Source organism: Amblyomma maculatum, chromosome 10, assembly GCF_055883805.1.
Source record: "Amblyomma maculatum isolate TAMU_Amacu chromosome 10, ASM5588380v1, whole genome shotgun sequence".
NCBI classification, from domain to species: Eukaryota; Metazoa; Arthropoda; class Arachnida; order Ixodida; family Ixodidae; genus Amblyomma; species Amblyomma maculatum.
In genome coordinates this window covers 43,696,080-43,709,639 of record NC_139353.1, presented here as the reverse complement: position 1 = coordinate 43,709,639, position 13,560 = coordinate 43,696,080, and the positions used below count along the sequence as shown (strand labels likewise).

The 13,560-nt window shown below is 43.3% G+C and overlaps 1 protein-coding gene across 2 annotated transcripts in view; it reads left to right on the top strand.

Moving 5' to 3' along the window:
- Nucleotides 1–13,560, top strand: part of Sptz (zinc finger FYVE-type containing 26 spastizin) — a 79,474-nt gene that overhangs the window by 41,280 nt on the left and 24,634 nt on the right. For both annotated transcript variants that reach the window (XM_084582623.1, XM_084582624.1), the window contains exons 24-34: nt 27–367; nt 2,241–2,445; nt 3,266–3,448; nt 3,839–3,907; nt 4,555–4,731; nt 7,952–8,047; nt 9,406–9,550; nt 10,077–10,240; nt 12,069–12,202; nt 12,294–12,361; nt 13,035–13,171. In XM_084582623.1, coding sequence (XP_084438749.1) covers nt 27–367; nt 2,241–2,445; nt 3,266–3,448; nt 3,839–3,907; nt 4,555–4,731; nt 7,952–8,047; nt 9,406–9,550; nt 10,077–10,240; nt 12,069–12,202; nt 12,294–12,361; nt 13,035–13,171 — 1,719 coding nt within the window. The remainder of the gene's footprint in view (nt 1–26; nt 368–2,240; nt 2,446–3,265; nt 3,449–3,838; nt 3,908–4,554; nt 4,732–7,951; nt 8,048–9,405; nt 9,551–10,076; nt 10,241–12,068; nt 12,203–12,293; nt 12,362–13,034; nt 13,172–13,560) is intronic.

Genomic DNA, 13,560 nt, shown 5'->3' with positions numbered 1-13,560 from the left:
CTCCCGGCATCTCTGTCTGCGTGCAGGCACCAAGGAGTCCGCAGCTGGAAGAGGGCGTCAAATACCGAGGTCTCCCCTTGGACAATTTGCTGGCGCATGTCTATGGACTGTGGATGCAGCTGTTGACACCGCAGAGCCATGCCGCCTGGACCGCCATGGCCCTCCGTGGCTGCTCGAGCCCCAACGTTGTCTGGGAGGCCCTTAGTGGTGCGGCCAGTCAGCGAGACTGGATCAGTGTCCTGCTCATCATGGAGTTTGTGGATGCTTTGGACGGGGCAGCGCAAGGAGACTTGGTTTTCTACAGGCGCTGCATCCTTAACCTCCTGGCTTCTGCACAACTTGATATGGAACGCAGCATCTCTGAAAGGTAACCGTGCTTTACTATCGGCTTCAAAAGTGTGTGGGACCTAAAAGCCAAGGTAAACTAACATTTCTGACTTGCTGGGCATGTGGTGTGAGGATAGAAGGGGATGTATAGGGTGGGGTGGAAGCACCTCTTTCCCCTCAAAATCAAAAAGAGAAATGTTGAACCCTGCTTTCTTTATGACAAAACTCCAAGGGAAAATTCGATTGAGACCATCCCCTGTTCCACTTCTGGGCAACGTCTCAGCGAATGACCCATAATCTGCCCCATTGTGGAAGTGACCTATATGTCATGGTGATTGCTCAGACAGGTGTGAACTGCACCTTATATTCTGGGTGCATGCCTGGAATGTGAGGAAATCGAACTCGGGCAGAGCTCATGTGAGGAGTAAATCTTCAAGGGCACTTGTACCTGTTATTAGGGGTCAAAGGCAAGGGTAGGGTTAATTCAGGTTTTTAGTCTAGGACTGCACTGGCTGAAGCCGCTACCCTACCAAGCATCTTTGGGCCACAAGCTGTGGTTCTCATAGCAATAAAAATATGGCAGTTGTCTTACTCACAAGGTTTTTTCGGTGAACCTCAGTGTAATGAATGTACATTATACAAATTATTGGCTATATCGTACTCTTCCTAAATATTTTTAGGGTAACCTACGTAATTTTCACTTTACATATCAATATAGATATGTTGAATGCCTCTGTGCCAGGCAGCACCCCTTGGATGTGGCTTTGCAGCTTTGCTCAGGTGACTAGTGGCAGTGTGGTAAGCATTCTTGCCAAGGCTTGCCTGTGTTCTCATTTCGATCATCCCGCACTCGTCAACAACGCCGCGCATGCAATATAGAGTGGTGTGGGCAGTTGTATCTCTGCAGTAACCATTCTGCACTCATGTCGGCCTTCATGGTCATGGTAAAGACCTGCTCTGACCTACCATTTTTCATGCTGCGCAGCTATAACTAAAGGAAGCCTTCCTGGCTGGTGCTTCACCCACTGCACGTTGGCAGTGCTACACAGGAAAGTCAGCTTAACTGGCGCTCACATTCTTTGTCATTTTTTAAATCTCAACAAGCACCTCAGAAACGGAGCTAAATATTCACGAAATGTCTCCCCAGTAAGTTATTTGGCATTTCCTGAGTTGCCGTCTTTTTGCTTACATAACTGCGCTGCTCTTATGCGTGTTTTTGACTAAATTATGTTCCGAATTTTGCCTATATCGAACTGCCCCACCGGGTGGTGCAGTGGTAAGAGGCCCAACTACTGTGCCGGAGTAACCGGGTTCGAACCCGACCGCGGCGGCTGTGTTTTGATGGAGGCGAAACGAAGAGGCGTCCGTGTGCTGTGCGATGTCAGCGCACGTTAAAGATCCCCAGGTGGTCGAAATTACTCCGAAGCCCTCCGCTACGGCTCCTCTTTCTCTCTTTCCCCTTTAACTCCCAACTTCCTACCTTCCCTTACGCGTGGTTTAGGTGTCCACAGAAACAAGTGTGACAGATACTGCGTCTTTCCTTTCCTGTGAACCAATTATTAATTATTATTATTGAGCTGCTTTAACGCAACAGCATTAAAGGCCCTGTTCACCGAAAATCCACATCGGCAGCCAGCGTCAGCGGCTGCTCGCTAGCATTGATAGTGAAAAATCACGGACATATTACCCCTGGGCCACGCAAGCATGTTCATACGCGTTGGTTAAAGTGGGGCTTTATAAGCGGGGTGGTAGCCTGCGCTATCACATCATGCCCTTAAAGGCGGAGCTTAAGTGTCCCCCATAATTTTTGAAGATTTTTTTTTACATGTTCGTTGTAACAAAGTCTGACTATACTTGTAGCTAATTATGTATAGACACCCTAATCATGTGCAGATTTTTTCTTGCTTGTGCAGCACTGTCGGCCCTTGGACTTATGCAATGAGAATCAGAGACCTGCCCCTGCGCTTCGAGTGTGTGCTGGCAAACTATGTGCACTGGCCCGACAAGCATGCACTCGAGGCTTTGGAGAAACTGAATTCGGAGTGCCAGTATGCGGGAAATGCCGAACTGCTCAAGAGAGCTTCCGAGGAGCTCGACAGGTTCAAACTTTACCAAGAGGTGTGTGCACGCTGCCTCCTCCAAACCACTTGCTCTTTTGTTTTGTTGCTACTCTTAGGTCAAATTGAAGTTGGCTGGTATGGAAAGGGGGCTGCTGCATCCTTGCATCATGAGGAGACCACTCCCACTGAAAGCGGAGCTGCCACAAGCTAAAAAGGACCAAGAACCAAAATACAGAGTGCCATCACTGGCTGATTCCACAAGTAAAATGCATTTCGAGATGATGGGATACGCCACGCTAGATTCCAGAGGATACGCCACGCTTACATACCCTTTAGAACTGGGAGAACTGCATGACTTTAAAAGAAGTCATCCCCATATAGTAATGATAGTGCTGTCTAGGAGTGAACTTTGTTACTTAGTATTTATTGCCATTTTCTGCCAGAAATGGTGATGGGGGACCTTTTTCCATTGAGGCACGTTTCTACTGAAGTTTGAGTGCAGTGCAGTGAAAGAGATTGTTGATTCTAGAGAAGGATGGTTTTGAAAATGACAAGTAGGGTATTAACCCCCAAACTGCAAGCATGGGGAGGCAGGCTACTGTTAAGCACGAAGAACAGCTCGCAGCTAATGCAATTTTTGTTTTTTCAGTAATAAATGCATATTTAGCTGCTGGACAAGTATCAGCATGCTCAGAAATAGCTGTAGAATTATTTTTTACACGGAACAGAAATCTGTTTGATTTGCCCTCATTGCCCCTTAAAAATTTATTTACGCCTTACTTTGTAATTGTCTTTTTTTTACACATGCTATTTACACAGTGCACAGCTTGTCGACACTGCGGTTTACTTGCATCTTTGCTTTGCTATTTCACTCTTAGATTGCTGAAAAACTGGTGACAAGTGGAGAGGGAGATGACGAGGAGCCCTGCACTTGGAAGGATATTGCGCTGAAGTCGACATCGGAGCCACTATTTGTATTGCAGAAGCTGTCCGATTTTTCATTGTATGATGTATGTTGCCGATGGTCTGACCTGCACACGGTTGGCCAGGAATGTCGCAATGTGAGGTTCTTTTTTGACATTTTCCTTCTTGTAATAGTATGCTAAATTTGCAGCCAATTCATAGTGTAGTGGGTATGTTTTAGAGCATGTTCTTTTGGTTGTGCCTGGACATAGTTACATGCAGTAACCATAAAAATATATGCCAGCCTTCACATAGATCTCTTGGATTATTGATTACAGATAGAATTTTAGTTTGTCAGTCTGAGCTTGAGTACAAGAATATTTTTTTCTTTATGCTAAGTAATACATATAGAAAAGTCTGCATAATATGCATAAGATCCTACATCGCTGGCTGGTGGGTTTTTCTTTTCTTTTACGAGTTATCGAATTTCAAGTGACGCATCCTCTTTAATTTTATTGTTCATGATTGTGGGATTTCTTAATGTGCAGATTGTCACCGAGCTAAAGGCACTTCATCTGCTTATGCAGTCACCACCTATTTCGGGTGAAGCCTTCAAGGTTGGTGCTTTCTTACATTTCTCAGTCGACACCCATGTCAGATTTTTTTGCCAGAAGTTACAGGGGGGCACGTAGAGTTATGCTATCGTTTTGTTAATAGAAATAAGCTTCAACTACAATAGTCAGCATTAACCATTCTCATTTCAAACCATAGTCGCTTGTTAAAATTATTAGGCCAGAAATATTCATGGAAATTTTTACATTTTACCTCTGCACATATTTCCGCATCCAGAATTTACCGCAGCACACTATTGAAACAAAATTTATCACAGTCTTTACCAGTCCTTGGAATAGGGCCGTGCAGCGTATTTCAAAGTGCGCAAAGTATACCTAGTGCGCGATTAAATCTCAATCAGGGAACGTCGTGTATAAAGAAAACACATTTCCAAGTCAAAGTTGCATTCCAAAATTTATGATAGCAGACATATTTTCCTCTGCGTAGTTAAATTTGTAACCACGTTTCTATTGAATTTCCTGACTGCCGCATGTACAAGAACATTTAATTCCATTCATTTTGGCTACCTCAGTGGCTGAAGGAGAAAAAGAACCGTGGGCGACACGAGCTTCGTTCTTAAACTTCACAGATTTTTTTACTTTTTCTTCTCTTATAAGCAAGCTTGTTCACGTCTCTCCTACTGCTCACCCAGCTCACTGAAGGATGGACGAAAGACAGTGAGGCGTTCCCGCTTTGGCAGAAAGTACTTGAACGGCTCCCTGGTGGGCCAGGAAAAATTCTGCTGCTTGACTACCTAACAGGAGCGTATAAGGACTGCCTCATGGATGCCGAGTTGGTTTCCTACCAGCGCTCCAGAATAGGCCTTCAGGTATGTTGCCTCATCTTGGTAGACATCTTTAATGAGACATATATATCCCAGATGAAAATGGACACTCGGTAGGCTTTCCTCAGGCATACCCATTCCAGCTGGAAAAGCATTACTGTCTTCCAGCTGGAAGGGGATAAAAAATTTCCAGCTGGATCTTGGCTGGAAGTGTAAATTTTCCAGTTGGAAACTGGGACATTCCAGCTGGACATGATTTCCAGTTTCATAGTCCAGCTGGAAATGAGCCTTTTTTTTGTTTGGTTGCATAGTTACATTGTCATGAGAGATGAAGCTGGGATGATGTTTTTGAGCTACGAGGACTTGCTTTTTGGCTTGAGGGCCCGTTAACTTCTTTGAAGTGTGTTTTGCATGGTTATCTGATGCATTGCCTAGGAATGCACCGAGGAAGCCGCAGTCCACTGACCAAAGCTTTGACTAGCTGACTGGACCCTTACTGAGAAGACAAGTTGCAGTAAAGTTTCTTGCCAAAACTTCCTTTTAGTGAACTGACGCTTTCCATCCTCTTCTCGCTCATATATAGAGAGTGATTATTTTTTTTTTTAGATAAACTAAATCTACCTAGACAGGAGCTGAGAAGAATACAAATGTTTGTTTGTTATGTGCATAAACTGTAGTGCCATTGAAGCTGTTGTACGATATGCTTTACATGTGAGCTAAGGCAGCATTACACTGCCTCACAATGAAAATTTTATTTGTGCAAGTAATTTGGTCAATATCAAGAACATGCGAACTTTGGATTTGTCTTTTTTAATGTGAAACTCTAGATTTGACCATTTTTGTTCCAAAAACTTATACAGTATTATTTCAAGCTCCATTTATGAATATACATGTCTAAAAATAATTATTCTATAAATTGAGCAGAAAAAACATTGTAAAGTTCATTGTGTGCTATCAGAGACACTGCAGTAACTAAGAGTAAATACAGTTAAGATTTTGCTAGGCTCTGAACTTCCAGGTTAATGCTTCCGCACTAAACGAAAAGAAAAAAAAAAAGAAAAAAAAATGTTTGAATTCTATATTGGCTGCGAATGAAAGCTTCAAGCCACATATACCAAACCAAGGTGACCGACACTGCTCATCACATATTGGAGCAATAGCAGAGCAGTGAGAAATCCATCACCGGAGGCGGCACGCTTGCGTACCACGTACGGATTCATTGCATCTTCTTTATAAAACAGGGTAGTGAATGCACATCAAACTCACGTGCTGCCATGTAATCTTCTAATGGCTTCAAGCATTATTCAGTGACTTGTTTAAATGTGGCTGAGAATGGCCACCGACAGTCGGGCGGCACGATTCACTGTGCAGTTGAGCGACTGGCTGAAATTTCGATTTCACGAGGGTTCTAAAGCATATGGTTTACAATGTGATGGTGCATGAAACTTCGTGTTTACCGTCGTGTCGGTCTGATCTGATAATCTCTAGTGTGGCTCTCTTGAAATAGAAAAGGCACAGGAAAGCCACGTTTTGAAGCAATATTGTTCGCAAATCTCGGCTTGCTTTTCTTAATACTGTGCTCTGTTCCTCGCAGTACATTCCTGTTCTCCGTTTGTTTGTTTTTATTTAAGCAGAGCCTTACTGGTCTTCATTAGGCGAAATTCCGTTGGCAACTGTTGTGTATAGTTGATGCTAAGAGGTCCCAAATACTAGATGATGCATTATGCCATTTTCGGGCACCGCAGGTATAGCAGCAGAGTAGCTAGGTAACTTGAGATATTGCATCAAGGTCAGGCGTGCTAAAGTGGGATCAGATGGCGTCACCTTTGCGCGGAGCCGTGGCAACAACCCTTCAAGGACAAGCGCTGTTGCACAGATGAGACACAATAGTGAGCAAAAGGTAAAAGACTTGCGCAAAAAGTAGATGAAGAAAGAGACGTGACAACAAGACAGAGCGCAAACTTCCAACTGGTTTTATTTAGGAAACGGTACCTACTTATCTAGACAAGTGAAATCATATCATATCGATCAAGAGTAAACACGTGAGCACACAACCAGCGAAGATCATCTACCAAGCAGGGCAAAAATGACTTAAATCTCATCAGATTATCACTGAGGCCAAAAAAATGTTTGCTGTGTAAGAAGGCTGAATGATGTATGCAAGGTATACCAGAAAACGCAGACAGATACACACACATGCAAGACTGCGCGCGCGCAAACAACACACACACACGCACACACAGAGATACACACACAAACACACAAACAGATAAGCACACGTATAATCGTAACAACACATTTCTATGGCTAAGCCAAGTCAGACCTAAAAACAAAGATCGTGCACAGACGTGGGCAAGGCACGCAAACGAAAGAATTACACTCGGCATGCGAAGAGATGTGTGCATGGTGCTCCAAAAAAATTTTGTTTTTCACCGTCCCCGTCCAGCTCGAAAGTTCTAAGTGTGTGCAAGTTGTTGGTCTTAGAGCAGAACAAACCTCGCAGACAAATTATCTCTCAGAAGCAAAGTTAATTGAAGAGAGACGGCTACACAAAAAGCAATGCTCTCACTTTTCCCTACATGAATAGTCTTACATGTTTGTGTTTTTTCTGAATTTTTCTTTTTTGCATACCTGCAAAAAAAGTTTACTTTCACATTATAATGGTATGTTTTTCCCTCGTTCCACACCTGCCAAGTTGGCCATTGCATTATGCAGAATTGTGGTTGCATTGCATTGGTGTAATATTGTATGTTAATATATGCTGTTAATATAAATTGAAAAGAAAGGTAAAGTGAGCGTGGGAACTGAGATAAAGGAATGCGCAGAGATTCCCTTCAGCAAGGCAGGCATATCACGCAGCAGAACATCTAGAGGACCAGTTCATTATGTTATTAATTTCGTGTTCAGATTTTGTATCAAACAGTTGCCTATCATCGACACACACACTAATAATGAAGGCGGGTGCGGTAAGCACATACAGTATAATATACTAACATACATAGATCTATAAAACTGCATAATTACACATGCTGTTCTAGCAATCAGCACAAATATTCCAAGTGTTCTAAATGGCAGGTGGCAAAAGGTAGGTTGTCATACCTGTGCAGGAGATGAGATGAGAAATTACTGGCTTAATTTTACTTCCCACTAGAGACTGGAATAAATAACTTACAAAATAGTACTATTATAAGCCATGGAGGAATGTGAACACAAGTCTAGCTCCAGAGTAATCTCGTCTCTTCCCTGATCTGGCGTTGCTTTCCAGATGTATATGTGCATTGACCCGCTGAAGCAGCACCATTACGCTGCTGTTGCCAATGATCCAGAACTGCTGCTCGAACAGCTGCTCATGAATGCAGAGGTCGGTGTCACTTGATTACATTCACATTTTGCTTTGATAAGAAGCATAAAGTTTGTTGCTTCCGGCTCAGGTTCACTTGTTCATGTCCCAGAGGTGTGTGCAGTTCATTAATCAACAGTAAATAATATGAGAGTTCTTCAATTTCATCCACATTTTATTTCTTAAGTGCTGGGAAAAATGTGTGAGTGATCTTCTTTTTTCTTAATTATCAGGTATAAACATGTGCATTGCATTTTGAATATGAGTGAGCAGTTTGTCTGTCCAATATAGGCTATGAGGCAAAATAAAATGGCAATAGAAGCAATTCACTTGCATGATATATACAAGCCAACTGCTTTCCTTAACATGGAAGGGGAGGTAATAGGGGCGGGGCATCCACCAAATAGCTTGGCCACATGAGGTAGCCTGTCCTGTTGCTCTCTCCATATTACCTTCATTTCTTTACGGGTGCAGCTGTCACCGTCTATTGCGTTTCCTTGTAACTAGGTGTATCTACTACTAGGCCATTTGTTTAACCTGCACCAGCTACACCAGTTTAGGAAATCTGCTATACTCACAATGGATTTTTGCTGCACTGGTGTAGCTGGTGTAGATTAAAAAAATGGCCCATACATAGCTACTGTCTCGGGGACAGTAGCGTGGGCGCAGTAATTAGCGACTACAAGGTTGCAATCCAAAATTACAACAAAGGCTTAATTTGGTGGTGGCAGGACTGATCAAAAACAGTCAGAGGGTAAAATGTGAGAAACGAGAAGGCAAACCGATATGCCTTAACTCTAGCAGGCCGAGATGGATCGTGAGTGCCTCAGAGTCCCGCGCCAATAAAACTTACACGTACAGGGAAATGACCCATCATATCTGTGAGGCACGAAAACTTTACCCTGCACCTCACTTGGACTTTACTAGAAAACCAGCCAGAAACCTACGTAGAGCCCAAACTGGGACAGTCATGATTCCTATTCTTCGGTTGAAAATACTAAACACCTATCAATCCAAACTGCTTACATTGTGGCCACATAACAACAGAAGAATGCTTCCTATGGGACTGTAAAAATAATTTTCTCTGTAAGAGTATTCCAGAGTTTCTTCCTTCTGATGCATATTCTTGCTGCAAAACTCTGCCGCATGTTTTTCTTTTTGTTTTGTTTTGTTCTTGATGGATTACCGACTGGGAGTTGTAATTTCATACAGGTTTAGAATATATGCATAATTAAAAGGCTTAGAAAAATACCGCTGGAACTTCAAAAATGATCAGTAGCCAACCGATGTACGGGCATTGACTAGTAGCGACCGTGCAGTTTTAATGTTCATTGTCGTCCACTGCCTAATGCGATGTCTTTTCTCTCAACTCGTGTTAGGTGGACACACTGGGCAAAGCCCTTGAGGTGACTGCCAGCTTCTTGGACGACGACAAGTCTCCCTTCACAAGGGGATCTGCCAATGCCTTGCTGACGTCCTATGCATCCAAAGCTTTGGAGGTGCTTCTGTTGCCACCTCGTCGATGTAAGGCTTATGATCTATGCTTGTATGCCAAACTGCAAAATAAAATATGTCGGTTCATCAAAACTTATCAAATATGATGCAACTGTGTAGAGAAAGGAACCAATATGCACCCGATGTGGACCTCTGCTTTAACGTGAAACACGAGTCAAGGTTTATTGTGAGGCACATTGGGCTGCAAAAAGAGTAATATAACTTTGTAATACCAGAACAAAAAGGCAGCTAACCCTAACAGGCAAGGAAATCAGTGAAAAAAAAATTTTGCTGTCAGCTAAAGCCTCCTAAAGATCTGTACAGGACCAACATGCAAGCCAACTAGAGATTATACGAGGCCATAAACCTGATCTGGAATAAAGAGAACAGTGTGCAGTGACACATATAAACAGTGCTTATATGGTTAGCGCCTCATATATTCTTGTTGTGCTCTTTTATTCATTTGTGCCATTTTTCATTTCGGATATATCCCGCTAGACAGGGAAGAACGCCTCACTCAGTCGCCCTGTTCTGTCATTCTTTCATTTACTTTCAGTGGCACCCGACGTATCTTCACAGTCTGCTGCCAGCAGCTCTTCAGCAAAGAACTCTGAAGGCAGTTCATTCACGATGCCCTTAAAGCCTCCTCCGCAGTCAGAATGGACCCCTGATACTGCTGTGTCGTGTTGCATGGCTTGTAACATTGAATACTTCAGTATGGTAAGCCCTTCCTGCAGCCTTTGCATCTTGTGCTCATTAGCTGTTGTTAGCTGTTAGTAGTGTTAGTTGTTCATTAGCAATTAGATTTGCCTTTCTTCCAATGTTGCAGTTGCAGTAAATATAACTTTATTTCAACAACTTGTAGACTATGGTATTGCCAGGTGGGTTTTTTTTTTTTTTCAATGCTTCTAGTGCTTTCCACAGTGTTCTTTTTTTTTCTTACTTCTGCTGTGTAAGTTCCTTAGTAGCTTTTCTTTTTAAGAGCATAAGCTCCTACTTCTCATGTTTGGCGATTTTCCGTCAGTTTGTCCGGGTTCCGAAGCAGTGCATATCATGATGGTGTGCCACGTTAGCCATCCAGGATGGTGTCAACCCTAAGTTCTGAGGTTCAGACTGATGCTAAATGGTTCGTTGGGTTAATGCACACAAAATTGCTAGTTGAGTCAATTTTTAAAATGTGTGATGTAGTAGTACTGACGACCTCTGTTCATTGCAACCGTTACAGGAGTGTAACTTCTGGCGGCCGTGGCGGCGATAAATTGTTAAACTAGTTTAGAGGAAAGGAAAGGTGCATGTATCTGTCACACTTCTCGGTGGACACCTGGATAGCACTGTAAGGGAAGGGAAAAGGAGAGAGTGGAAGTCAGAGAAGAAATAGAGAAGGAGGTGCCGTATTGGAGAGCTGGGAATAATTTCGACCACCTGGGTATCTTTAATATGCACTGACATCACACGGCACACTGACGCTGGGAATAATTTTGACCACCTGGGTACCTTTAATATGCACTGACATCACACGGCACACTGACACCTTTTTGTTTTGCCTCCATCAAAATGTGCCCGCGGTGGTCGAGATCGAACCTGGGCACTCCAGTTCAGTAGCCAAGTGCATTAACCACTGAGACACCGTGGCGGGAATCCCGGGCGAACCAGTAGCAGCAGGAGAACGCGGGTGGTACAAAACAAGTCATTACGTGCTCAACATATTGATATCCAAATTTGGAACCTAGGTGTGAAATTAAAACGTGCCTACCACTCAGTGGGAGACCACTTTGGACAGCTCTTCAGTCGAGCATCAATTGGCAGTGCGCTCAAATTAATATATTACTATAAATATATCATTACGCTAAAATTGTGACCCTATGGATGGTGGTAGAGAGACCGGATTGCTGTCTAATGATTATTTGGGTTAGTGTCCGACCTTTGGGGCTCCAAAATGGTTGTCGATACATGCGGGGGGGTGTCAAACGATTCTTCTGGGCGAGATTTATGTGAAAGGTGGTTGCAACGGATAACAGCTGACGCTCGTGCATTTCAGTGCCTATCGGTGGTGGCTGCATGTTTTTTTAGATTTTAGCAAGTAATTTAACAAGACGAGCACTAACATCACAGCAGCTCAGAATAAGAAGATGTTTAGGACTGCGGATTGAAACAAGTAACCTAAAAAACAGAATTAGTGTGTTTTACGAACATTTAATAAACAGAGAAGCATGTACTTCTATAGTAGTTCATGCCGATAATGCGCTGAGGGATCTGAATAAAATTAAGCTCTTTGTTTTTATCGGTCACCAAATGATGTTAAGGTATACCCACTGAAGGGTATCTATTAGTATACATATATAGTATGCAAACTCTGACTGCTGGGCATTTCGCCTCCACACAGACTTGTAGGTGAGCATAATTCTGTACATGAGCGAGATTGGGGAGCTGAAAAGCAGCAGTGGTATTTTGCTTATTCTCAAGAACCGAGGTAACAGAACCTCCTAATTAAGTACACTGAACTGAGTTCAGCGCATATATCCGATGAAACATCTATTTCTCCGTGCAGTTCAGCCGTAGGCACCATTGCCGTCGCTGCGGCCGTGTGGTGTGCTACACGTGTTCTCAGCACTGCATGGTTGTGGAAGGGTTTGGACCTTACAAAGTTCGGGTCTGCGATGACTGCTTCACTCAAACGGAAAAGTATGTGTGTTTTTCCAGTATCCTCTGATGTTGAGGGCTTGAAGCGTGTCCCTCCAGTGTTCACACTTGCTTCCCTTTTTGTCTGTTTCAGTCTGAAGAACACTGACGAAACTGCCTCAGTATCCTCTGAGGAACCGGTGCACCTTGCTCAAGTAAATGGTGTGTTGTCATGATTTTCTTTTGTTTTTTCTTGAACAGCGCTGACATCAACAATGCAAAAACGTGCGAGTACTGAGTGGGCAGTTGGAAGCTTAAGGAAATTGAAAGTAACCTGAAGCCCACCACTATGACATGCCTCATATCCCATGCTGTGTTTTTGGTACAGTCGTGAGCAAAAGTGGTATGCAACACTCAGTAGTTGGGGGAGCTCGGGAAAATCGCATTGCAAGGCCATCTAGCAATAGCTATCTGGGATCAAGACAATAGTGGTGGTGCCCCATTTTATCCATATGCATGTGCCACTGTCACTGTCCCCTTCGCTGTCGCTAGATGGCATTTAGATGCAGTTTTCCCGAGCTCCGTCACCAGCTGAGTGTTATATACCACTTTTGCTCGGTTAAGCAGTGAAAGAATACTTAGAAGGGAGCGGCTGAGTGCCACAGGGTACTAAGCTCTCCTTACAGTTGTAAGATAGATTGACGTTGTTAGTGGGCCCTGCGCACTATCATATGCACACCTTTCTACGAATATTGCTCCTTTACCTCAGTCAGGGCCTTTTCACCAAATATGTCAGAGCCGATAATTGTTTGTTTGTGTGTTTGTTTGTTTTGCACCTTTTTTTTTGTGCACACATGAGCAGTGCTTTCTCCCTGACGCATCTTCCTCTGCACAGATGATGTTCTCAGGAGTCATTCCGATTCATTCACAGTGGCTGCACGAAGCTCTTCGGTTCCTAAACGTTTCGTCTGGATATTAACCACAAATAGCGAGGAGAACGCAGCGGTCAGGGACCAGTTTTTCTATCACCGAGTAGGTCATTTTTTTTACCCACTTTGATAGAATATTATTTGGTATTACATTGATTTGCAGTTAATTGTTGAGGTGCTTCTATTGCATGCATTATAAGGAGACCTGTCTTTACGCAACTTACGTATATTCAGTTGTAGCCATGCCTTTGCTGTGCTTTGCATGTGGACGGAAAAATGGCATCTGTGCTTGTGCTTGGTTGTGGATGGAAAAATGGCATCTGTGCTTGTGTTTTATGCGCAGTGTGATCGTTATCGTGTCCCTTTTGCCAAGAATGTAGCTTCACTGTATTTCTTTAGCCACATATTCATGCCTAGTGGCCATGAAAACAAACTTTGTGGAGGACTCATTTTTGCTCAAAGGCCAGTTGTTTGATAACTGAATCAACCTTT